Source organism: Larus michahellis, chromosome 2 (assembly GCF_964199755.1).
Source record: "Larus michahellis chromosome 2, bLarMic1.1, whole genome shotgun sequence".
NCBI classification, from domain to species: Eukaryota; Metazoa; Chordata; class Aves; order Charadriiformes; family Laridae; genus Larus; species Larus michahellis.
Window position 1 is genome coordinate 129,192,148 of NC_133897.1, and position 25,625 is coordinate 129,217,772.

The 25,625-nt window shown below is 38.6% G+C and overlaps 1 protein-coding gene across 1 annotated transcript in view; it reads left to right on the forward strand.

The window, feature by feature from the left end:
• The window catches only part of RAB2A (RAB2A, member RAS oncogene family), a 49,018-nt gene extending 24,060 nt beyond the window's left edge, over positions 1–24,958 (forward strand). Inside the window, exons 5-9 of the mRNA XM_074577088.1 lie at positions 933–1,015; positions 2,383–2,475; positions 6,213–6,324; positions 21,436–21,504; positions 23,756–24,958. Coding sequence (XP_074433189.1) covers positions 933–1,015; positions 2,383–2,475; positions 6,213–6,324; positions 21,436–21,504; positions 23,756–23,851 — 453 coding nt within the window. The 3' untranslated portion in view covers positions 23,852–24,958. The remainder of the gene's footprint in view (positions 1–932; positions 1,016–2,382; positions 2,476–6,212; positions 6,325–21,435; positions 21,505–23,755) is intronic.
• Positions 24,959–25,625: the final 667 nt, after the last annotated feature.

A 25,625-nucleotide genomic window follows, 5' to 3' on the forward strand; every position in this document is an offset into this window, starting at 1 on the left:
ATGTTTTTTCTAACAACTGTTAAGTGCTAGATATTACTTCTGACAAACATGAGCATGGGGAGCTCAAGGTCTGCAACTATGAATATTTATTTTTCAGAACTGTGTTCTTTTGAGCAAGTGCTGAGATTTTTAGAGTACTTTTCTGTGAGAACTATCTAATTTATGTAGAATCTCTGAAGTTTTTCACCAGTGTATATGAAGATGACTGTTGCATCCTGTAGCTATTTGACAAGCCTTATTTATCAAGTACAGAGGAAATTGATTAACTGTGGAGCAGAATTGTGTAAAATTGAATTCAGAACCATTTTCTGTTTTCTCATAATAAAATGATTACTGAAAGAATTCCATCTGAAGACTGTTGAAAGCTGGCTGCAGTTTATGATATAACGGATAAAATCTGCATCCTTGGCCTTCCAACAACCTTTACACCAGCAGATGGTGGGCGTAAAGATGTCATTCATCATTTATTTACAATGGGCTTTATTTATTCTAGTGTCAACAGCTGCCCCAGGGAGCGGGTTATTGAATTCAAATGTGAAGCTCTGGGTTATTTGCTTCCTTTCAAATTTGTCTTCAGAGCTTAGTTGCTAGGAGTCCATTCTGTGCTCTAATAATGATTCATGTATTGTGAAGCCATTCAGTAAATTGGGTTGTCAGGGATTGCCAAAAAAGGTTTAGAGGTCTTGTTCCGATATTTTTTTTTTTTTAAACAGCACTGTGCTGTAGTTGGTATCTTCTCCTTATGTGCGTTCTCTTGCTGGCGTTAGAGACTTTCTCCCCAACTTTCCCCTCTCTGATTTCCCCTCCATACTCCTTCTTATCTCTGTCCTCTCAAAAGTGGAATTCTATAGTTCTGTGATTCTAAGTTTATGATTTTTCAGCACCAAAAAATAAATTTGAGATATGAAATAATGAAACTTTGTCTTCTACAGGCAGGGCAGGAGTCCTTCCGTTCCATTACACGGTCATACTACAGAGGGGCAGCAGGGGCTTTACTAGTGTATGACATTACAAGGTGAGAATACCGAGGTACAACTGGATTAAATTTATTTCTTTGTAGAATTGTGCTATGGTATATGGCAGTGTTAAAATGTCTAATTTAGTTTGGCTTTTTGTGTATCTACTTGTAATCTAATGTTTTGCCAACTTGCCTTAAGTGCTCAAAGTCAAGTATATTTAACCCATATACTTCCAGTTTTCTCTGTGTAGTGGTTGAGGAAAAAGTATACATAAAGTCTCAGGAAGAATGAAACAAAATATTTTAATAAACTATTTGACCTTGAACCTCTGTATTACCTGTATAGAGAAAGACATTAAAATATTTCATTAATTCCTTTCTAGTGTTTTTATTACCATGAGCTATAATTTTTCTTTAATTATAGCAGATTTTTTTACTGAAGTGCCATTGTGCAAAGGAGTGAAATAGTAAAACATCAAAGTTTGCTTACTTATAAATATCAGGAAACTTCTGCTATTGCTGTGTTTACGAGGTTGGGAAAATACATGTCTTAGTGTGATTTTTTTTTTTTTTTGTAGCAGCTGTTCAGAAGTGACTAAGGTTTTCCTGCTGTATTGAATAAAGTCTCTATACAACTTGTTATCTGCAAGGCTGTGGGTACTGTGGCTGATTTAGGAAAATGTTCAGGCTCCCAGATCCTGTTAGGGTGTGTGGCTCCCTTTGTGGATCTTGGGTCTCATTGCTGAATTAAGCAACAACTTTTACTAGAGATTTCCTAGATGTTTTTCCTTTTGTTCCCCATTTATTTTTTTTAATACAAGGAAGCAATGTATTCTTTCCATTGGATTTCCAACAGATGAATCCTTGATTCATAAATAGATGGTTTTACTCTTGTGAAATCTTTAACATGCTTTACAAGCATGTGATTTAATATTTACTATACACATTCTGCAAAATCTGTGACATGCTATATTCGTGTACCTTACTTTAAAAGACTGCTGCTAAATTCATTATTCAGTTTATAAACTCACAGAAAATTATCAACCATTTTCTGTCTTCAGTAGAGCAAATATTACTATATGAGTGTGTGATTGTTTGTACTGTTTGAATTGTTAGGGAGTTTTAAAATTCTGTTCAGCAGACTTTATGTATATAAAACTACAGATTATTACGGCTGTAAGAATCCTCTTTACTCTTTGTAGTAAACATGTTTTCAATTACTTTTTAGGCAGAGTTCATTAATGCTCCTTGTTTACTAAATTTTTGTTCGCCTGTTCACCCTCTCACAAAGGGATTACTAGCTTTTATCCCTGGAGCATGTGTACTAATAAATGAGTTGGTTACTCAAGTAGAGAAGCTGACAACAGAAGGGAAGGAGATTTCTTGAGATACTGCTTTTAATTTTCATTCTCTTCTGTACTTAGGAGGGACACTTTCAACCACTTGACAACTTGGTTAGAAGATGCTCGTCAGCATTCCAATTCCAACATGGTTATAATGCTTATTGGAAATAAAAGGTAAAATGTAACCAGTTACGATTTTAAGTGGTGAAGATTTATGTCTTCTCTGGATTTCAACTTTTGTGTTTTCTAATTTGTAGGCAGTCTGTTATCTTTAAATTACTTTCAGTCACTGGAGATAGTTCTATGGTAAATCTAAAACCTTTCCTTTTCTAATTAGACTAATACAATGTGCAGCATATGTGGATCAGCTACCCTATATTCTAAGTACTTTTTTTAGAAGTAATTTTATTTTAAAAGGATTGACTGTGAATGAATGAAGTCAGGGGTTATATGACTTATTTTTTTCATTACTTTTTTATGTCTGGAATCACCATTTAGAAGCACCTAGATCTCTCCCTTATAAAGAGAATATGACTCCAAATTTTAGGTGTTCTAAAGTGCTTTAGTTTTTGATTGAGATTCACAGATGAGAAAATGTCATTAAAAAAAAAAAAGCCCATACTACAGGATTCACTTAAAAAAATTTTCTCAAATGTAAAAGTGTATACCTCAATCATGAGATGTTTCTGAATTCTCAATCATGAGATGTTTCTGAATTCTCAATCATGAGATGTTTCTGAATTCTCAATCATGAGATGTTTCTGAATTCTCAATCATGAGATGTTTCTGAATTCTAAGCCTGTTTCATATTCTGTGTGTTTTAGCTGTGGTTGGGGACAACGAATGTTTTTCCACCATTTTCTGGTGAATTCAGGCTCTTCTTAGGCACTGGGTGATGAAGATACAACCGAAAGTTTTGGAAGTGTGTTACCCAGTTTGTAAACAATTATTTACTTGGTCTTCTCATCAGCTAGACTGTCCAGAGTTCTAAAATGGTTCCCTGTTGATGCTGAGACTTTGATCTGTATTGAAGGTCTTTATAAAAACATATCAGTGAATACATTAAGTTTATCTTTAATTTTTTCTAGTTCTTGATCCAGTGAACTATAGCATCATGTCTAGATCTTTTTGCTGGATGTTGAGTTTTTCCAAATATCAAAAGCATCATCCCAGAATTTAATAACCCATTAGTTATGGGCCTTTACCTAATTGACCTTAACTTGTCTCTGTGCCTCAGCAACTCTTGAAGGTAAAGATGCCAGTTGAAATAATCGTGTGTATGCTTGTCCCCTAAAATTTAATGAACAGCCAGATCATTTCTTAGATACTACTGAGAAACAGCTGTGTGGTGAAGAGACTAGTCTGCTTTAGCTACTCTGGCCTGGTCACCTCTGTTTTCTTCTTCCCCCTTCTCTGTTCTGTTTTCCTCCCTCTGCCCCAACCCTCTGCCTCCCTCTGAAAAACATGTTTAGCATTAAGTAATTATGAACTTGTCCGCATTTTTATACATAATCTGCAAAATGACTAATGATGTTCTTTTTAATTGAGAATGTGATAAGCATAGTCTTCACAAATTAATATAAAAATGCAATCTCTGTTATTAAATGAAGCTTTGCTAAGCCCGTGATGTCTTTCACCAATTGTTTTTATGCTTATGTGAGTAAAAATATAGCATTGAGAGAAACAGTAAAGCGTACTGTTTACTTGAGATTATTATGTAAGTTTGCATACTTAGACATCTGTAACTATTCCTGATTATTCTTAGCTGTTAAACTAAATTTGTGTCTTGCATCCTGCTGAAGCAAACTGTACCACATGATTGTATGTTATAATACGCTACTTGCAGCTAGCTCAGTAATTCCCAGTTACAACTAGGTTTTATTCAAACAATAAATATACTTAAATTATGTATTTTAAGTTACAGATTAAGGTGCCACATGAAGTGAAAGTTCTTAAAGAAGCTTTTTAAAGGGAATTATTTTCAAGCCTCAAAAGAGGCAGATGGGAAGAAAACTCCTTCAATTATATTGCATTGTTCTGAAAATGTGTTACAGGAGTTCTTATGGTAGGGCATACTAGTAGAGATGGATGGAAGGAAGAACGTGTATACTAGCATAATACTTTTGAAGGAATAAATTTTGGTTTTATGAGTCCCCAAAGTGCACTTTGTATACATTTGTAGTACTGGCTTATTGCTGGATTTGAAGAGTGTTGAGAATTTAATCTGAAATATAATAGCTGTTTTTTGAAAGCATTACAAATATTAGTGTTAAAACATGACAAATACTGTACTTAATCTTCTTTCCAGAACAAAAACGTAGCTATATTGATCTAGTAAGACCAAATGCTTCAACTTATTGGAATGGAGAGAGGAAGACAACTGTGGTTAGTAGAAGCAGTTAAAACCCTTTAAGAATATGTTTAGATATCTGTAGTGAGTTTTGACTGGGTTATCACTGCAGTTTTCGATGCAGCTGCACTCTTTTAGGTCAAGAGTTGTTTATTTCTGTTCTGTCATGGAGATAACACTGTACTGAATCAAGGTTTTAGACAAGATGTTTTTGAGGGTAGCACGGTAATAGCAAACAAAGGCATTGTTCAAGTTCAGAAATACAGTCTCAGATAGCTACTTCAGGGACATGAGAATGAACACCTTGTTAAGATATCTTAAGCCTGAGGCTAAGATACTGGGAATGCTTACATATAATGAATATCAACTTTAAAATTGTTTTGAGAAGACATTTCTTGTATCCTTATCTTCAAATGCTCCATGTTTAAATGATGTGCTGAATTGTAGTTGTAAAAAATAACAAAAACCTGCTTTGCTGAAAAAATAGATGCCACAGTGAGTATCGTTTATTTTTAATATACGTATAATTACAAGGATGGCAGCACTGAAGCCCAGTATGATACTTTTTACTGGTATTCTGAGTGCAAATTAAACCTCTAGACTTGCATGCTGTTTAGTTTAAAAACGTGTCTCTGAGAAGATACTTTTATGTGCACAACTTAAATTAAACTTTATTTAAATATATATGTTATGTTTATTATTTATAAATGTAGCATTGTTATTGCTCAAGATGTAATATACTTACAAAGGACAAACTCCCGTACTCCTTGTTCTGAAAGAAGCTTTAAAAAGTAAGAGTGAAATACTTATGTGTCTATATGACTTACTGAAGCGGATTTGGTTTTAGTAGTCCAGTCCAAGAGGGGTTGTTGGTTTTTTTGATCTTTTGTGTAATTTTTAACTTTAATCTAAATCGCTTGGAAAGCGGGAAACAAGAAATTGTGTAGCAGTCACTTCAAATTCTTCTGATGTTAGAGGGCCAGGCCTGGAGTACAAAACCTAAATGCAAGCTTGTTGGGAGAGAACAGATTATGTAGTTCAAAATAACTTATTTTTACTTTTAAGTCTTTTTATCAGAACAGAAACTGACTGTATGAAGCTTTGTTACTGGATAGGAAAAATGAAATTTGTTTTTAAAATTATTTTTAAAATTATTTTTAAAATCATTAAGAAATCATTTATAGAACTCCCTAATCAGTTCAGCTTTACAGTGTTGCTTGGTAGATAACATACTAAAAAGAGTGATATTTACCTGAAATGACGTCTAAAACTAGATAAATAAATATACACACCTCCTGTTGAAAGCCATTTCATGAAGTCTTTGATAAGATCTATATCAGCTAGGATTGATAGCTCAAGCAAGTGTGATGTCTGTGGCTATTCCATGCGCTGTAAGTGCGAGGCTTGCAATAATTCTACTCTGTGTAAGGGCTTGAATAGATATTCGTATGTACATAAGTTCTAATGGGGGCTCTTGGCTTCTAAGCATGTCTCTTAGAATAATGTTTATGTGGACAGGTTAGACCGTGCAACTAGCTTATTTTTTTTTTCCCCATCTTAGTGATTTAGAATCTAGACGAGAAGTCAAGAAAGAGGAAGGTGAAGCATTTGCACGAGAGCATGGACTTATCTTTATGGAGACCTCTGCCAAAACCGCTTCCAATGTAGAGGAGGTAACTTTACTGTTTTAGTGAAACAATTGTTTTGAATTGCAGTTTGTTATTTGTACAGATGCTATTCCTCTATGTTTTGGATTCCTTAACTTGAATTAACTACTCTTTAATTTATATTGAAAGACCATGTGTATGTTGTATCTGGTTGCATAGCACTAATTATATTGTTGAGACTTTAGTAATTAATGTACTTATTGTTGGGGTTTTTTTAATATTTGATCAGAAAAATAGATACTTTTGCCTGCGCTGAAATCTAAAAAGTAAGATTAGAATAGATTTGCTAGTCCAAAGCAAGCCAAGCTGTTGATATCCTTGGCAAATGTCAATGTAACCTGTTCTAAATTCCTCTAATATTTCACAGGCTCTTCAGAGCAATCTGTTGCAGTGCTTTGGTATTGGTGTTGTCATCTTTCCCCTTGACTACCTAGCAGGAATTTTCTTTGCTGCAATATGTTTTTCAGTCTTCTCTGCTTTAAGGAACTTTTAAGTCTTTTGAAGTTTTGCTTATAGTTCCTATTTCTGGACATAAGTGAGTTCTTACATATCTCACTTCTACTGCGTGCTGTTTTTGAAGGGTGGTTGTGGTGGGTTGACCACAGCCAGCAGCTAAGTGACGATTCAGTTGCTCCCTCGCTCTCCCTGTCCAGTGGGATGGGGAAAGAACCAGAAGAGCCAAAGCAAGAAAAACTCAGGGGTTGAGATAGAGTTTAATAAATGAAGGAAAGAGGTGTGGGGCAGGAGTGGTGGAAAGGCAGTCACTCACAACTTCCTGCCAACAGATTGATTCCCAGCCAATCTCTGAGCAACAGCTACTTTGGAAAGACTATGCTTTCGTTTTTATTGTTGAGCATGATGTCGTATAATATGAAATATCCCTTAAGCCAATTCTGATCACTGTCCTGGCTGTGTCGCCACACCCCCTGCCCTGCCTGCCAGATTTTGCCTACCCTAAGTGTAATCATTGCAGGGGGCAGAGTAAGAAACAGAAAACCTTGACACTGTGTAAGCACTGCTCAGCAGTAGCTAAAACATTGGTGTGTTATCAACACTGTTTTAGACAGAAATCCAAAACACAGCACCCATACAGGCTGCTGTAAAGAAAGCTAACTCCGTCCTAGCCAGACACAGTGCAGTGGTGGACAAAGAGCTCCAGCTGAGCTGTTAGTGCTGTGTAAAGCAGAAAGATTGCTTCACGTGTCTTTCAGGCTAATACTCTGTTCATATATCCCCACTGATTAACCTTTTTTTATAATAGCATGATGTAGTTCAGCTTCTCATGCTACATAATCGGCCCTTACTCTTTTCCAAAGTTGCCCTAAATGCAAAATGGTGGACAACCAATGAGGTATTCTTTTAGTGGTAAAGCCTTCTAGTTTTGAAATATTCAGTATTTTTTGAAAAGTTATAGTAAGAGTAACAAACAGCTTTCACTGACTTCATTCTGGTTTTACTACCTGATTCTAACATTAGCACTTCTCTCCATGTCAAAAAATACATACTAGTGAATGAGTTGTCCAGTATCTAATGCATCTCTGATTACCAGGAGGAAAATGAGCATAAGTTTCTTTGTCAAAAATTTCAAATAGAATCCTCTCCTTCTGATGGTAAGAGTGACGGTGTGCATGTAGTACCTTTGTGATTCTGATAGAAAAGTGTTAGGAAATAATCCTTTTTAGTGACAATCAAATGTATTCCTTAAGTGGTATTCTCAGTCAATACTAAAAGAGGTGGCAGGATCCAGAATAGTTACAGCTGAAGGAGCAAAATCTTAATTTTTGAGCCAGTAAAAATAAGTGAGGAGAAATAGTAGGCATGATAGGTAAAAGATACCACTTTGTGGACAAAAGAAGAGACCACTTTTGTTTTAATGCTCGTTCTGGACTGTTAAGTGTCAAAAAAGTAGAAGGTAACAAGGAAAGAAATTGTGTGGAACAGGCAACATTTGAGGGAAGAACAAGAAGTATGCAAAACAGAGGCAAATGTAGCAAGCCTTCAGTACTTGACTTCAGGACTGGGAAGAAATTACAGTTTTGTGACTGCCTGAGGATGTAGAAACTAAACAGGAACAACAACAATGAGGTAATGCGGCTAAAATTATATTAATTTTTAAGCAGAAGAAATCTGTGGCCCTGTATCCACAAATGTTATCTTATGTGGTGGCAATGGGGATTGTTTTTACTGGCTTCTTTGGGAAACTGAGGGCTAAGAAAATAATACTGTTGAATTTTTGCGTTTATGGAAATATGCTGGATCTAAAGAGCTGGACATTGTGAGTCCCTGAATTTGCATCTGGATTAAAATATCAGATGTTTTCAAATGCATTTGTGTTAAAAGTTGTTGAAGCAAACACTTTCTTCTACTTGCTTAGGTTTCAGATAAATTGTCAAAGTACTTACGCATTTCTGTGATTTAATTTGAGTCTCAGAATTATCATCTTTTGTAGAAGTACTAGGCTTTTTAGATAGACCTACTGGGGTCAAAGGGTCTCTCTTGGAGGTTATTGGGGAGATGAGGGAAAAAAAACCCTGCGGTGCTGGTGGGGGGAGGAATATCCCCTTAATTACTCAACAGCATTTTCAATCCATGCTGATAAATCACTGGTGACTATAGTGTATCATGCATGGATTATATAGTTAACCATTACAGTGTCAGGATACCTGTAGAAATCTTTGAAGTCAAATGTGTCTGTAGAAGATACAGCATCAACAGTGTTGAAAGAGCAGGTGATTTAACTTGAGAGAAGGATATAGCTCCAGAGCAAGATATAGATGTAGATTCTGAGTAAGTAGCAGCAAAGACTTAGGCAAACAAAAGTTTACATGAATAGAGCTTTAGAAATATTTAGGAATTATGTGCACCGATTAGGCCTCTGTTCTTTTCTTTACTTTGTATTTAACAAAGTCTTATAGAATGATAAAACTAACATTTAAGATTCACTTTTAATTCAGTTATCAGCTTTCATCCTTCTTACTCATCAATAGGAAATATTGCTCAAAAAGGGTGCTTTGGAGAAAGACACTTACTGTAAGGCACATGCATGTGTACATACAGAAATGCATAGATATAACAGGCTAGAACACTCACAGATAACAAGTAATGTCTTGTTTCCTCTTTCCCAAAAGAGGGATTTTACCATACTGAGATAATGTAGTTGACTAACAAAGCCTTGGCCTGCTGCATTTCCACCTGTGTTGTGTTGCTTAGTGGTTGCTATACAAAACAAAGTAGTAATGGAAGTGTATTTCTGAGTATTGAAGGAAGTAATGTAAGTGTGATTTCCAGGAAAAGTGATGACAAAGAAGCTATACAGTGTCCAGTACAGTAATAGGACTCAAACTATCCTTCCACCCATTTAAGAGAAATAGTTAGATCCAACTTTGAGGTACCTGTCCGAAGTAGAATGAGGAAGAATATCCTAAGAATATCAGGGGTCTGTACTGGGACCAGTACTGGTCAGTATCTTCATCAAGTGGGATCAAGTGCACCCTCAGAAGGTTTGCAGATGATGCCAAGCTGAGTGATGCAGTTGACATGCCTGAGGGACAGAATGCCATCCAAAAGGACCTGGACAATCTTGAGAACTGGGCCCATGTGAACCTCATCAAGTTCAACAAAGCTAAGTCCAGGGTCCTGCACCTGTCAGGGCAATCCCCAGTATCAAGATGGGCTGGGAGATGAAGGGATTGAGAGCAGCCCTGAGGAGAAGGACTTGAGAGTACTGGTGGATGAAAAGCTGGACTTGAGCCAGCAATGTGTGCTTTCGCAGCCCAGAAAGCCAACCATATCCTGGGCTGCAGCAAAAGCAGCGTGGCCAGCAGGTCCAGGGAGGTGATTCTGCCCCTCTACTCTGCTCTGGTGAGACCCCACCTGGAGTACTGTGTCCAGCTCTGGAGTCCTCAGCACAGGAAAGACATAGACCTGTCGGAGCAAGTCCAGAGGAGGGCCACAAAAATGATCAGAGGGCTGGAGAACCTCTGCTGTGAGGACAGGCTGAGATGAGAGAGTTGGGGTTGTTCAGCCTGGAGAAGAGAAGGCTCCAGGAAGACCTTACTGCAGCCTTTCAGTACTTAAAGGGGTCTTATAAGAATGATGGGGACAAACTTGTTATCAGGACCGGTTGCGGTAGGAGAAGGGGTAATGGTTTTAAACTAAAAGAGGGAAGATTTAGACAAGATACAAGGAAGAAATTTTTTACAATGAGGGTGGTGAAACAATGGACCAGGTTGCCCAGAGAGGTGGTAGATGCCCCATCCCTGGAAACATTTGAGGTCAGGTTGGATGGTGCTCTAGGCAACCTGATGTAGTTGAAGATGACCCTGCTTATTGCAGGGGTGTTTGGACCAGATGACCTTTAAAGGTCCCTTCCAACCCAAACCATTCTGTGACCCATTTTTCCTGGGCAAACATGTTTTGCAGTTTAAATGTTTTTTGTTTTTTTCTCATTACAGAGCTGGCTTTCAGACTTTGCTTTCTGAATCTGAGGTAGAAGTACTCATGGCAAAAGAATCAAGACCATTAAGGGTTTAGAAATAATCATCTTGGATTGTTCACGGGAGCCATTCATCAAATTGCTTGAATCCTGCTGACCTCTGTAGCCTACCTCAGTATGTAGAAGCAGTCATCTCCTAATCATACATGGCTGCTCAAAATACTAGTTGCCAGAATTTTTTTATTTGTTTATTTTAACAGAAATGTTTTAATGCATGTTTTCAGAGTAGAAAATGGGGTAAAATTGTCATCTTTAGTTCTTTAGGATGGGTACTTATATCAGTAATTTCCGAGGCAGTAAGGGAAGTTTCTCAGGGAGTTCTAAAAGTCTTCCGAGGTACTTCTTCATGAAAAATAATTAAATTTCAGAAGTGTTCTGAATTAAATGACTCTGCTTTGTAAAAGAGCATGGCTTACAGCAGTCTTAAGGTTTTTTTTTTTCCTGAACTGCTTACACAGCATTTTCAAGTCTTTTTAGTTTATAGAAGATGGATTAATTCTTACATATCTTCTGGTTGACATCAGTAAATCTCACCACTGTACAGCTTGTGTCCTACAGGTGTAAAGAAACTCCATAGCAAGAGCTTTTTACGCATTTTAATTATTCTTGAGACACTGTTAGCTGTACAGGTTACTGTATTGTTCTCAGTGCCACACAGTTAGTGGGTTATCTAGCCACATTCCACAGTTTCTGAACAGCTACTTTGGTAGGGACGTTGCTTTGTCTACTGTCAAGTTTGTCCTGTTACCTTGGGAAGCTTAGGCTGCTTACCACATGAGCATTTCTACAGCATCTGTTTCAAGATCTGGTATGTGTTTCTTAACTTCATGTTGTGTCTAGTCTATGTTGAGACTAATACCTGGCCCTGCAGCAACAAGGCTAGTAACTGCATGGCTCTTGCATGCTGAATGCCAAGTTCTTATCACTTATTCAGGAGGGGCAATGTGGAAGTACAAACAGATCTGTATGGCAAAGCACAAGTAGATAGCTGTAAAAGTCTTGCAGTCCTAGTAGTAGCCATTCAGTGTACAGACTACTTGCATTTCACGCAGAGATAACACTGAAACAACAGCACATGGATGTGTGTCTCCTGTGTTGTACCAGAAAAAGTTAAACAGCCAGAGGAGGTGCTTTTTCACTAAAGGATTTTTTTTTCTCTTGAAAATACATGTTTCTCTGTGTCAAGAGTGACAAGACAAGCCAGTAGACTTTGTTTTCACAGAATCTTCATGGTTGGAAAGGACCTTTGAGATCATTGAGTCCAACCAAACAACCTACAATCTCTGCCACTAGAGCATGCCCTGAAGTGCCAGATCTAGACGTTTCTTAAACACCTCTAGGGATGGTGACTCAACCACCTCCCTGGGCAGGCTGTTCCAGTGCCTGACCACTCTTTCAGTAAAGTCATTCTTCCTAATATCTAATCCAAACCTCCCCTGCCGCAACTTCAGACCATTTCCTCTGGTCCTGTCATTATTCACCTGGGAGAAGAGGCCAACACCCACCTCTCTCCAACCTCCTTTCAGGTAGTTGTAGAGGGCAATGAGGTCTCCCCTCAGCCTCCTCTTCTCCAAGCTAAACATGCCCAGCTCCCTCAGCCTCTCCTCATATGCCCTGGTCTCCAGACCCTTCACCAGCCTGGTAGCTCTCCTCTGGACATGCTCCAGCACTTCAATGTCCCTCTTGTACAGAGGGGCCCAGAACTGAACACAGTACTCGAGGTGAGGCCTCACCAGTGCTGAGTACAGAGGCAACATCACTTCCCTGCTCCTGCTGGTCACACTATTCCTGATACAAGCCAGAATGGCCCTCTTGGCCACCTGGGCACACTGCTGGCTCATGTTAAGCTGGCCGTCCACCAGCACCCCCAGGTCCTTTTCTGCTGGGCAGCTTTCCAGCCACTCTGCCCCAAGCCTGTAGCGCTGCTTGGGGTTGTTGTGACCGAAATGCAGGACCTGGCACTTGGCCTTATTAAACCTCATACAGTTGGCCTTGGCCCGTCGATCCAGCCTGTCCAGGTCCCTCTGTAGAGCCTTCCTACCCTCAAGCAGATCAACACTCCCACCTGGTTTGGTGTCTTCTGCAAACTTACTGAGGGTGCACTCAGTCCCCTCATTCAGATCATTTATAAAGATATTAAACAAAACTGGCCCCAAATCTGAGCCCTGAGGGACACCACTGGTGACCAGCCGCCAAGAGGAGTTCACCCCATTAATCACAACTCTGTGGGCACGGCCATCCAGCCAGTTTTTAACCCAGTGAAGAGTACACTTGCCTATGCCGTGATTCGCCAGCTTCTCCAGGAGAACGCTGTGGGGGACGGTGTCAAAGGCCTTACCAAAGTCCAGACAGACAACGTCCACAGCCTTCCCCGCATCCAGAAGGCGGGTCACATGGTCATAGAAAGAGATCAGGTTGGTTAAGGAGGACCTCCCTTTCCTAAACCCATGCTGGCTGGCCCTGATCCCTTGGCTGCCCTGCACTTGCCGTGAGAGCTCACTCAGGATGATCCTCTCCATGATCTTTCCTGGTACCGAGGTCAGGCTGACAGGCCTGTAGTTCCCCGGATCCTCCTTCCCACCCTTCTTGTAGATGCGTGTCACATTAGCCACCCTCCAGTCATCTGGCACCTGCACTGTTGAACCAGGATTGTTGATAAATGATGGAGAGAGGCTTGGTGAGCTCTCCCGCCAGCTCCCCAAGTACTCTTGGGTGAGTCCCATCCGGCCCCATAGATTTATGTGCGTCTAGGTGCAGAAGCAGATCATTGACTACTTCCTCCTGGATTATGGGTGGGTTGTTCTGTTCTCCATCCTTATCTTCCAGCTCAGGTGGCTGAGCACCCTGGGGATAGCTGGTCTGACTATTGAAGACGGAGGCAAAGAAGGCATTAAGTATCTCAGCCTTCTCCTCGTCACTGGTTGCAACTTTTCCTCCCTGCATCCGGTAAGGGATGGAGATTCTCCCTGGCTTTCTTTTTGTTGATGTATTTATAAAAGCTTTTTTTGTTGTCCTTAGTGGCGAAGTTGAGCTCCAGCTGGGCTTTTGCTTTCCTAATTTTCTCTCTGTATAACCTAACGAGATCTCTGTACTCCTCCTGAGTTGCCTGTCCCTTCTTCCAAAGGTGGTAAACCCTCCTTTTATTCCTAAGTCCCATCAGAAGTTCCTTATTCATCCAGACTGGCCATTTTCCCCACCCTTTAGACTTGCGACACTTGGGGACAGCCTGCCCTTGGGCCTTTAAGATTTCCTTCTTGAAGAGCGTCCAGCCTTCCTGGACCCCTTTGCCCTTCAGGACTGTCTCCCAAGGGTTTTGATCAGTTTGACATTGTTTCTGACCCAACTTTACCTCACCTTGTGTCATAAATGGCTGTTGGAGATGTTTGCAAGCTAATGGTGGAGTCTTTACTGGCTCCTTTATATGAACAAATCAACTTCTGTCATTAATGTTACTTAAGCTGTTACCCTTGCTTGAACCTGATTTCCAACACTGTGTAATGCCTTAGTCAGTCTGTAGCTGTAGCAGTACATTGACCTGTTCAGTGCTTGGGTCTTAAGACAGTTTAAAAATGTGAATTGCGTTCTTCAGGATTATGTCTCGTAACGTACATCTTGGCTAGAAACATTTAGCAGTGGAGAATATCCTGTTAGCTGTTTATCTCGCACAAGGCTGTTAGAGGGTGTTTATACCCTGTTTGCACAATAGGTAATTGATACCTGGAAGTGGGAAGTAGATGTAGTCTCTTCCTTGCTAGTGTCTGTGGAAGCTTCTAAGTGGTCACAGACTTAAGTTGTTGTGTTTGATATGGAATGGGATTGTGTGAGAGGAGTTTATGAATCATTGGGAGGATAGAAGGATCGTTGGGGGACAGGTTAAGCACAGGGGATGTAATCTGACTGCAGTGCAAGGCCAGTTATACTACACTCTTCAGCAGTATCATATTTATTTAAATGGGGGTGTAGAGGGTGGTGGTGTTGATTTCCTTTTAGCCTCTGTCTAAAGCTGTCAAGGTAGCTAGCTATCAAAACATAATGGAATTTTTGTGCTTTTCTTCCTCAGTGATTTCTAAGCTGTATCACTAGTGCATTTCTTTCCTTACAATTCTGTTTTAAAAAAAATTTTAGTATGTTTTGGAGATGTTCAGTAATGTACACTCTAAGCACGGCTTTCAGCTTTCTCCCAGTAGACTGCATAGTTAAATTTGACCTGAAACATTGAACTTGTTTTTAATTCACGGTGAAAGGAATCTAGTGTTAACTTTTAGAATCTTCGTTATCATATCTGTTCTACTTTCTTGAATTGTGGATGGGGATGTACGCTCTGAAGTACTGTTTGCAGAATTCAGTGTCGCCTATGTTGATTTTCTTTTTTTCCTAAGAAAGCACAGTGGTGCCTATCAGTAGGCTTTTTACTTGTATGCTCCTAAGTCATGTTTGCACTTGTTTTAATCACATCAGTTACTTTCCCACTTTGCATTAAGACTACATGTAATACTTAAAAAATTTTTTTCTCATTTGCAAGAGGCATTAGGAATTTTATCACATTTCATTTTTCATCAGTAGCTCAACAACTGTATATGAGTTAATTGTAGTCTTACCCGACACGTGCAGTTCAGAGCGTGCTGAGTGCTTTCTGCTTGGGCAGTGCCTAATGCTTTTAGAGGCAGAATAGAATCACTTGCATAAACTCAGGGTGACTGTGCAGTCTCCTACAGCACACAGCACTTATCTTTGTGTCCCCGGAATATCATTCGTTTGAATCCATTTACATGCACTGATCTCAAGAAGTAGAGATACCTAGCTGTATTTGAGAAGCTGGAATAACTTCATGCATTCTTCTTGCACTCGGGACTGCCACTTTTAGTAACGATTCATGTGATAAACTTTAAGTGAGAGAATTTTCTGGATGCTGGTCATACCAGTACTAGGCACCATCACTGTTCAGAAGCTGATCTCAGTTGAGTTGTACTGGTATGGGAGTTAGTTTTAGTAAGTTGTTTCCCATATGGAGGGGATTACATAGCCCTATGGCAAGCATTCATCCTAAGAGTATTGTCTTTGTTATTCCAAGTTGTCTGCACATAAATAGAATGCAATAATGGAATCATTATTTAGGATTAAATCTGAATAGACTAATGGTTTTGACTGAGCAATGGAGCACTTCTGCTACATATAGCTGGATGGCCATTCAGTGGGTTTGTTTCAGCTGTAACTTAATTTTCTCTTCAGGCAGCTTCTTTCATACTTTTGCTTAAATGGATGATGAATATTCAAAACCCCTGTAGCTTCAGTAGTGGACTACTTGGTCACAGATAAGGGAAGGAAGATGGCCTTTGTAATATTCTGAAGTGATACACAAGATGTAATCTGACTGGAACTTGTGAAAGAGCAGGGTTTCTAGTAAAAGAAAATAAACAAACAAAAAAACAAACAAAAAAACCCACAAAGCCAAAACGCATTGAGTTTATCTTAACTTGTATTAAAACCAGTATTCCTTCAAATTCCTTGAAATCTTAGTTCTGTGACCTCTCAGCTGTATGAAGCTGGCACTTTAGCCAGTTTCCCCTATGAATAAATAGAGAGGTGAAGCTCATGTCTGCTCAGCTGTGCAAGAGAGAAGGGGTAGAACACCTGGTGCCAGTGAAGATTCACCGCTCTTACCTCGTGGCAAACCCTTGGACTGTGCCCCAGCTGTGCAGTAAGGAGCACGGGCTCTGCCACAGTTCTTGACTTCTGGGCATCCCAAGGCATAATCAGATAAAAAGTTAGTTAAACAAGGATTTCAGGCTTCATAGAAGAGCATGAAAAGTATGATATGGCTGCCTGCTGAGCTGTAGATCCTGCTGGAGAGAGGGATTCTTACTTCTGGGGTTTTATCTTTTTTTTTCCCCTCAGGTGCTCTGTCCTTTGTAACTGTTCAGCAGCAACTACAGCACTTCTCAAGACACTTGGAGCTCTACCAATGTGCATCTTCCCACTAAGTTTGTCAGAAAGATTGCACTTCAGTTGGTGTACATGTCAACAAATTGCTGTCAAGTTCTGTTTTGTGCCTGTGCACTTTTACTTCACATATAAGGCTACAGATGTGTTGGGGTGCTTTTGGGGGTACAGATTCATTATATCACATCTTCCTACTGCTTGATAATTGACCCCTCTGTAGCCTGTTCAGTGTCCTAGGCTTCTTTTCTGAAGGATCATTTAGTTGTGGAAAGTGTTGTCTTACTGTGCATAAAACAGCTGCTCAGAACTTCGGGATCTCGCTCTATTAAGTGGCCATCTAGCACTGCTTATACACTAGGATGGTGAATGCTCTAGGGGTAAATCCATTTCTGGTCCATGTTGTTACTGTTTGCAAAGACATTCTTTAGTACTAGAGAAATCTAACTATATTGTATCTTAGTGCTTAAAGATAAGATAGGAAATTGGGAAGGAGGAGGAAATTCTAGGTGTTGGCTCACCAGAGAGGTGAGCATCGTGCTTTAGAATTTGTAAGATTTTTAACCTTTAAGCATTCCTCATATAACTGTATGAAAGCATCCAGAAATAATGACTGCCTGATTTGTATTTTAAAGTACTAAATTTAGGTTTAATATTGCCACCAGAGGGCAGCATGTTACACGAGCTGGCTGCGCAGAACCTGATACATTGTGATTTTAAGCAAAGGTGAACTTGTAAAATCTGAGTTTTGAAAAGTATCAGTGATTCATTTACAAGTTTTTCCTGTTACGTTCAGCTTGTAGCTAAGTCCTGAGGTACTTGTCATAGTATTAGCTTTCTGAGAAGAAGTGAGGTTATTGACATCTGCCAAGTGAAAATTAAATGTAGCTGTTCTATAGCTTGCTGTTCTTGTGCCCTTAGTTTATTATTACTCCTATATGCGATTTCCATAAGAGAGGTATCAGGAACTTATTGCCTTACTTTCTGCATTGTTTTTACCAGTTATAGAATTCATTCTTCCTTTTTTTTTGTCCCAAAGGTAGTAAATCTACATTACTTGTTTACTTTGTGTGATAAAATGGACGTCGAAGTTGATTTAATTCTATGTGCAGTTTTTTTTAGGATTAATTTATCCTAAATGCAGCATCTGTACTGTTTGGTAGTTGGGTTTTTGGGTTATTTGGGTTTTGGGTTTTTTTGAGGTGAGCGCTGTGAGACTTGACTTCTTGATTCCCACGTAGCAATATGATCTAGGAAACTCCTTACACAAATCATCTAAAGTGATATTATGCTGGTATATTGTGACTCAGACCTCCTTTGTTAGCTTTGTGGTAGGTGCAAGTGTGACACAATAGGCAGATCACATCTTACAAGACTCGCTTTTCCACTTGTACAGTAATGTAGTTTTCCTCAGCAGGGTATTACTATTATTTGAGAACCTAGTTATAATGGGAACACAATTGAAAAACATTTTACATTAAAACAAATCACTGAAAAACTTGTATACAACCTTTTTTTTTTTAATGCTGTGGTACTGATGCATTCAGTAGTCTCATGCATAAAGCAACAGTAATTTCTGATTTAGAGATATTAAAACCAAAAGTTAAACATTAAATGTAGATATTTAATTTTCCTGAAATCTAGTCTACAACTTCTATATTTGGAAGTCCAACATACTGTTTTCGTAAAAGTCTTTCTCTTTCTCCCTTTTAGGAGTAATGGAGGTCCTGTGTACTAGGGCCTTGCCATATTTCAGGTGACTGCATATAAATCCAGATCAAATCTGTTACTGCTGCTTCTGGGCTGGCAAAAATAAACCTGGACCTGAGCTGATTTGGGGTGGAGGTGCCTCCAGTATCTTTGTGTGGTGCTTTAGTAACGGCAGCGTTATGGGAATGTACAGTGCAACCGCAGTAGGCTTGGTCGGCAGCCAGCAGAGTCCATGTGGGCTTACTGGTCAAGGTCTTGTGTGGAAGTGGCTAAACTGCACCTGGATCCAAGTTGGCGTGTGAAGTGCTACAGCTGTGTTCTTGCAGGCCCCTGCACATGGTCTAATAAATCCAAAATTCAAACTGGATTTGAGGGGAAACCGTTCTTGTCTGTCTGCATCCATGGCTCAGTTAATCTGCAAATAGGATAAACTGCCCATAAATAATTGAGAGTTTATAGTATACTGCATGTTCCAGATAAGAGTTAGAATATGTAGTATAAAAGGAGATTTTTAGAAGTCATCAATTATACCGAATTCACCTTCTTGTCCTTGCTAATTGGGGCACTAGCATGCCATGCCAAAATCTGATATGATGTTCTTAAAGTGAGTAGGCTGCTGTTTTCAGTGAAGTTCTCAGGTGGTTATTTTGAGTCTACTTATGCTTCAAAGCATAAGCTAACTTGAAATACATGGATGCAAGAAACAAATGGAAGTCTCAAGGGATGCAAGTCTCTTTTCATGGCTGATTAGTAGTAATTTTTCAGAATCCATACCAAGTGAAGAAAACATGAGGTGGATCTATTATGTGCTATATTCTTGTCAAACCATTGTTTTCAAATAGGAATTACATACATACATATATAGAGGACCCAGTGCAGCCTGGCATTTTGCCATACAAAATAACAGTACATGCTGTTTTAACGCTAATACGTGGTGCACCAGAATCACTGACGTGAATGTGGTAGTGAGAGTATGTCTTTTTCAATACAACTGAAATGATAGAACTGAGATGAATGGAGTTTTTGGATTTTTCAGCTCAACGGTTTCTTAGGCAATGTGTTTAATATTAAAGTAGACTGTACTGAACTCAGTATGCGCCTTTGCTTTCTACAGTACATGTGTAATAACTGTGTTGAAGGGGGGGGCTGAGTGTTGTCAAATGACACTCTATTTTCCAGAGCATTCTACTTTTCTTTTTTTTTTTGTGAGGATAGATGCGTTCCTGTGATCTGTTCTTGAGTGTAACATCCAGAAGATATTTTATACTCAGTTGTGTTAGTTTGGAGTTTGTAGTCTGTTAAAATGCTAGTTTTGTTGGTCTAAGTAATTCTTAGATATCTAATGCAATTCTCATGAAACTAATCCTAAGAGCCTAGGCGTACTTGGCCAACATCTTCTAGAATTGTTAGAAGTGCCAATTGTTAAGTGCTTGTTTACATGGAGTTATCATAACACATTTTTAAGACTTCAAGTTCTGTTTAATGTCCCACTGAAATAGAAGCAAGGAAGTATCCTTACAGATTCCAGCTGTGTGAATTTCCAAAGTTTTTGACTTACAGCTTTCAGTAGGCCCATGTATGAGGCCATTACAATAATTAGTGTGTTATCAGAAACCGAGGTAAGTTTAAATTATATTTTTTTTTAACATTGAAAACTCGAATTTCTGAGGAATTTGAATCAATTTGTAGTTGGCCAAAGCCAATTTTTCTCCTCAACTCTAACGTGTGTTTGAAAAACGAACTCACTTCCTAAGTGCCTTGTGAATCTGCAATGATTAATTCTTCTCATTATTTTGCTGCAAATTCTCATGACCCTCTGTGATGATTCGATCACCCACTTAGAGTTTATGCATATTCATATCTTTCCGCTCCTGCCGCAGTCGTTCAAGTCTCCTTCACTGGCTGCGGTGTGTGCTTGGTGCAGTAATTGAGCTGCAGTAGATTGATTACTCTGGGGAGCTGTAAGGCCTTTAAAGGTGAAAACATATCAGTCCTGTTAATTAGGAAACAAAGCTCTGGTGGCAAGTTCAGCAGTCAAATGCTTCCAGTGTAGAAATGAGGAAAGGTATGATTTGTTCCTCTCCATGAACCCTGTTTACTTTTTTATATTTGAATTAGATCTGTATTTGCTGTAATAGGCTTGTGCAGAAGATAGCATATCCTGTGTGATTGCGTGGTGTTAGTATTTTGAAACAAAAAGAACTGTATGTTTGATACTGACTGTAATCATTAGCTGTTGTTAATCACCTCTTAAGTTACACATTATTTTAGGCATTGCTTAACCTATAAAGTTAAATGAGATGAAAAATGTGATCATTGATTGTGAACTTTAAGCAAAAACATTTATATCGTTCACTTTTTCAGACCTGCATGTCAAAGTCTTTTCTTTGAATTAAAACAATAGATTTTCAGAAATCATAATAAAACCTGGGGCCTCTCCTTTCTGCTATTAAGACGTCTGTTGTCTATCGTGTGCAAGATTAATTAAAGAGAATACGTTCTTAAAATTAGGTGAATATTAAATGATAGCATAAGGTTTCATCCAGCAGACAGCATCCTTACATCATCATTGTAAGTACCCTGTGGTTTTATGTTGCTAAGCACTCTAATCTAGAGTGGCCTATTACAAAGATATTAAGGGTAGGGGAAACCATCTGCCACACAATCTATCCATAAGGGTCAGAAATAAATAATTTAAAAGTAATTTATATATCTTAAAAACCACTTTTTCCCTGTAATTACTGGACAACAGATTGTAGAATACAGATGTTATGAAAATGCCACTGTTTTTGTAAACAGCATGTGATCCATTGCTACTTCAGGGAAGGTTATAGGATGCTGTTGTCATACCTGTTCCTGCTGAGGTCAGGAAGAAAAGTCTCACTGAAACAATTGCACATGAGATTGGACTCCAATTAGTGCATCTTACACAAAAGGATGTCGCATTCATTGTGTTTTTTTTCCTTCTGTTTTAGGCATTTATTAACACTGCAAAGTCGATCTACGAGAAAATCCAGGAAGGAGTTTTTGACATTAATAATGAGGTAACTTTTAGTATTCCGAACACTTTTTGTTTGGTTTGTTTTTTAAATGTACAAAATTCACCTTCCCTAGAAGGCTGGACAGTAAAATATTTCTGTTCCATTTGGATATAGAATTGTCTGCCATTGTGATAAAAATGGATTAAAATAAGTGACCCTATCCATCCATGAAGCATCACAAAATAATATAAATCCCCAAAAGAGAAGAAAATCCACTTTCATCCACTTCTCCATATGGTGTCATCTGTTTTCAAAGATAATTTTCCACTATGTAAATGGGGGACCATGTTGATATGCCAGATGCACTCCATGAGCTGTCCAGTGTAGGGGAGGGATTGCTTTGAGAGTTACATAAAAGACTTTTGAAATGTTCCTGGTTTAGGTGGCTGGATTCTGTAGGGAATAAAAGATTAGCCATTTTGCCTGTGCACATTACTGAAATTACAGATTATCAGGGCCTGTCTCTTTGCTTGTTTGGGGTGGGGGTGGGGAGGTGGAGCGGGGAGCACTTTTGTAATGCAACAGCCTAGAAAGACCTACAATGTCTGTCTGCAATTTTGAAATGATTGTGCTGTTGAAAATCTTGGGCAGTTAGGAGAGAGGGTCATGGCCATGAAAAAGCAGATTCAAATTCAATGGTAGCAAATAGAAATATTATGATCATATAGAAATGTTAGGATCTCATAAACTCTTGGTTAACAGTTGTGTGGTGTGACTTTTTATGTAAAAAAAGTTTAAATTTGATAGTGTGAATTGATCGGTCCTTTCTGGTGCCCAAGTTTTTTATCCTGCAAGTCCCTAAACATCACTGCTGAGGTGCTTAGTGAAACCACATGTGAAAATCTGCACTGCCACTCTCTGCTCTGTATCTGTTCTGTGAATAGGTGCATCCTCTGTCTGGGACTGTCAGCCTGAGGCTTCTCTTAAAGCGTGATGGTCCTCACAGAATTGTTCAAAGAGCCATGAGGGAATTGGCAGGACTCAATTAAATAGCTTCACCATTTCAACTTGAGAAAATTTAGACTATTAAAAATGTTATGACTTTAGAGAGGAAATAATGAGAAACTTCAATAGTATGCAAAGTATTTGCATTAGGAAGCCTGTAGCTAAATAGGACTTGAATAGAAATCCTTCAAAGACACTAATTCTGACTGGAAAGTCTGTGTGTACAGTGTTTTGGTGAAACACTTTTAAAATTCAGTTTAGTGATGGAAAAACTTAATTTTCTTTAATGTTTTTGCTAGAGAAGATGCACGCAGTAGTGCAATATAAATTGGACAGTAATCAGCGTGTCTGAAAAAAGCATGCTCATTGTATCTGTCGAGTTTCATATAGTAGCTGACTGCTTTACTGTGCCTTATGGAGCTTTGATTGCAATATGCTGTCAAGAGCCAACAGTCCGTGCTATTTATTTGGCTTTATGCCAAGTCTGGCTCCTTGATTCCTCAAGAAGTTGCTATCAGCCCAGAGGGGGCAAAACCAATGAGCCATAGGGCATGCTTTTTATTAAAGAGGAGTCAAAGAGCGAAAAGAAACCACATCAGCTGCTGTCAATACTGAGCTAGTGCCAGAAACCCCAAGGCTACTACTGTTGCAGAACAACTGCCAAGCACTATAAATCTGAGATTTACTGTGACGCAAAGTTTCCTTAAGAGCTTAATTTCTGAAGCTACTGTATTACTTTTCTCAAAGTGCTGTATTTTTAGGTAAAATCCACTTGAGGGAGTGAGGGTTAAGATATAAGTGTGATTTTGATGAATGAAAGAGCTACGCTGTGTGTGGGTTCTTGGCAAGTAGCCATGTCTTTCGGGATCATAGAAATTATTGATGACACAGAACACTCGTATGCCCTTAGCCTCTACAGCTGATTCAACACAGAAAGAAATGCTGTCTAGAGAGGAAAAGTTTTATATTAAACTATTAAACTAATGGATGTTTTGGTGAGAGGGGAGAGGTTATACGTTCCTAGCAAATGCTATGTATTTTTAAAGCCAAGTAGTACTCATACAATTCTTGCTCTGTGTTTTTGTGTTAGGAGTTCAAGGTACGGAGTTTAACATGGAGATAAATTTAAATTCCTTTAAATTATATTTACTTGCTAAGGGTGTGTTACTAAAAATATATGTGTGTATATATAAACTTTGCTTTATTTATTGCCTACATTAGAACTTGCTGTATGATATTTTTAAAACAAAGCTTTTCAAGTGTATTGGTGGTGTAAAGTAATTGTGCTGTGTTTTCAACTTCATTTCAGGCAAACGGCATAAAAATTGGCCCTCAACATGCTGCTACTAATGCAACGCTTGCAGGCAATCAGGGAGGACAACAAGCTGGAGGAGGCTGCTGTTGAGCCTGTTTTTACTTTCTAGCTGCCTGGCTGGGGCTTACTAACTTGTTTGTTCACCCCTCCCTCCCTCCCCCTGCCCCGCTCGCCTCCACTTCAATTCAACCGAGACATGAAACTTGTAAGTCGGTTTCCTGTTGCAGAAGAAGACTTTATCCTTCAAATTCTTGTATAACTTTGAATAAATGGTTAATGTTCACTTAAAGACAGATTTTGGAGATTGTATTCATATCTATTTACATTTGATTTCTAGGTCAATTGATGTGATTATTTTTGTTAAATGTTGTCTTGTGCCCTTGACTACGAACTGAATTGTATTAAACACTACAAAGTCATCTGAGTATTTTAATCAGTTTGTGTAGTTAGGTTTCCCAGCTCCTGCGGTTACCTAATGTTTAATATTGTAGAGCTGTCCTCAAGTTTTTTGTCAATTTTCAAGGCTAAAAAGAGAAGCGGAAGGACTCTTTTAATTCTGTATTTATCACTTTCTGTATATATAGTTTAATAACCTGCTTGGGTGTACTTGCCAAGCTAGAATTCTTTAATGCATTTGCATAAATTCTATACTACTTAGAGCTTGAGAACTACAGAAGCATTAATAGAAATTGCTTGGACGCTAAATTTTAAGCCTTTTTGACATTGTTAGCATGTTCATCCTCCCCTGTCATTATACTGAAGTCCAAGAGAAACGCTTAATGTATATTACTAGAGGCTACATATGTGCTATCTATTTTAATGCCAAATGTTTGCTGTTTGTCCACAATTTCCACAGCACCTCTTCAGAAATGGATTAGCTGTTTGCCTTAATGAATACTATAGGTAAAAACAGAGTATGAATGAAAAGTAGAGGAGGAGTTGATAAATTTAAAATGGCACATTATAAAAACGTTAATCTTTTCTTAATGTTTTTTTTCTTGTTTACCACTTGATTTCTAGGTATATTTTTCATGCAAGGACAGTTTTTTCAACCTAAATGTACAGTGGTTGTGTAAAGTTTTCTTTTAGTGACAACTTGTAATCCTAAATATATGGTAAGCATCTTGTCTATTGTGAAGAGGGTGTGAAAATAAAATCTGCCAGTTTGGAAATCTTGATGAAAATCAAAACTAGAAATGCTTTGGTACTTATTACGGTGGTGGTCGCGAGGGGAGGGAGGATGTTTTGCCTCAAGTTGAAAGAGTTGCAACAGTGCAAACCAAAATCCTGTGTTTATTTGTTAAAGTACAGAATATTCATGTCACTCTTCCTACGAGTGAGGAAACAACTGAGTTTCCACCTCATCCTATTTATATAAATTGCAGATAAAAGGGTGACTCTGCTAGGCCATGCTTCATGTATCTTAAAAAAAAAAAAAAAAAAAAAAAAAAAAAGGGGGGGAGGAGGGGGCGGGGAGAGGGGAATGACTGCAAAACTTTCATCTTACTGGACCAATACTGACTGCAACACAGCACTGGGGGACATGGATCCTCATGTCATCCATTCTTATTGTCAGAACTTTAACATCGGAAGTGAATAAACTTCAGCCTGACAGGTGTAACATAGCAGTGGTTCTGAGATTAAATAAAGTTTAAAAAATGTGTGGAACTTTCTGTTTGTGTCTGGGGGAAGGGACAACTGATAAGGATTTATGTTAGTTGCTGACTTCAAATCTGCCTTACAAATTCAGAAGTATTATAAACAATGTAATGTAATTATTTTCAACAATTTAAATTCATAAGAGGGTACTCCATTTACATACTCTCAACTGTTAACTGTTTATTACATAATATTTAAATTTATA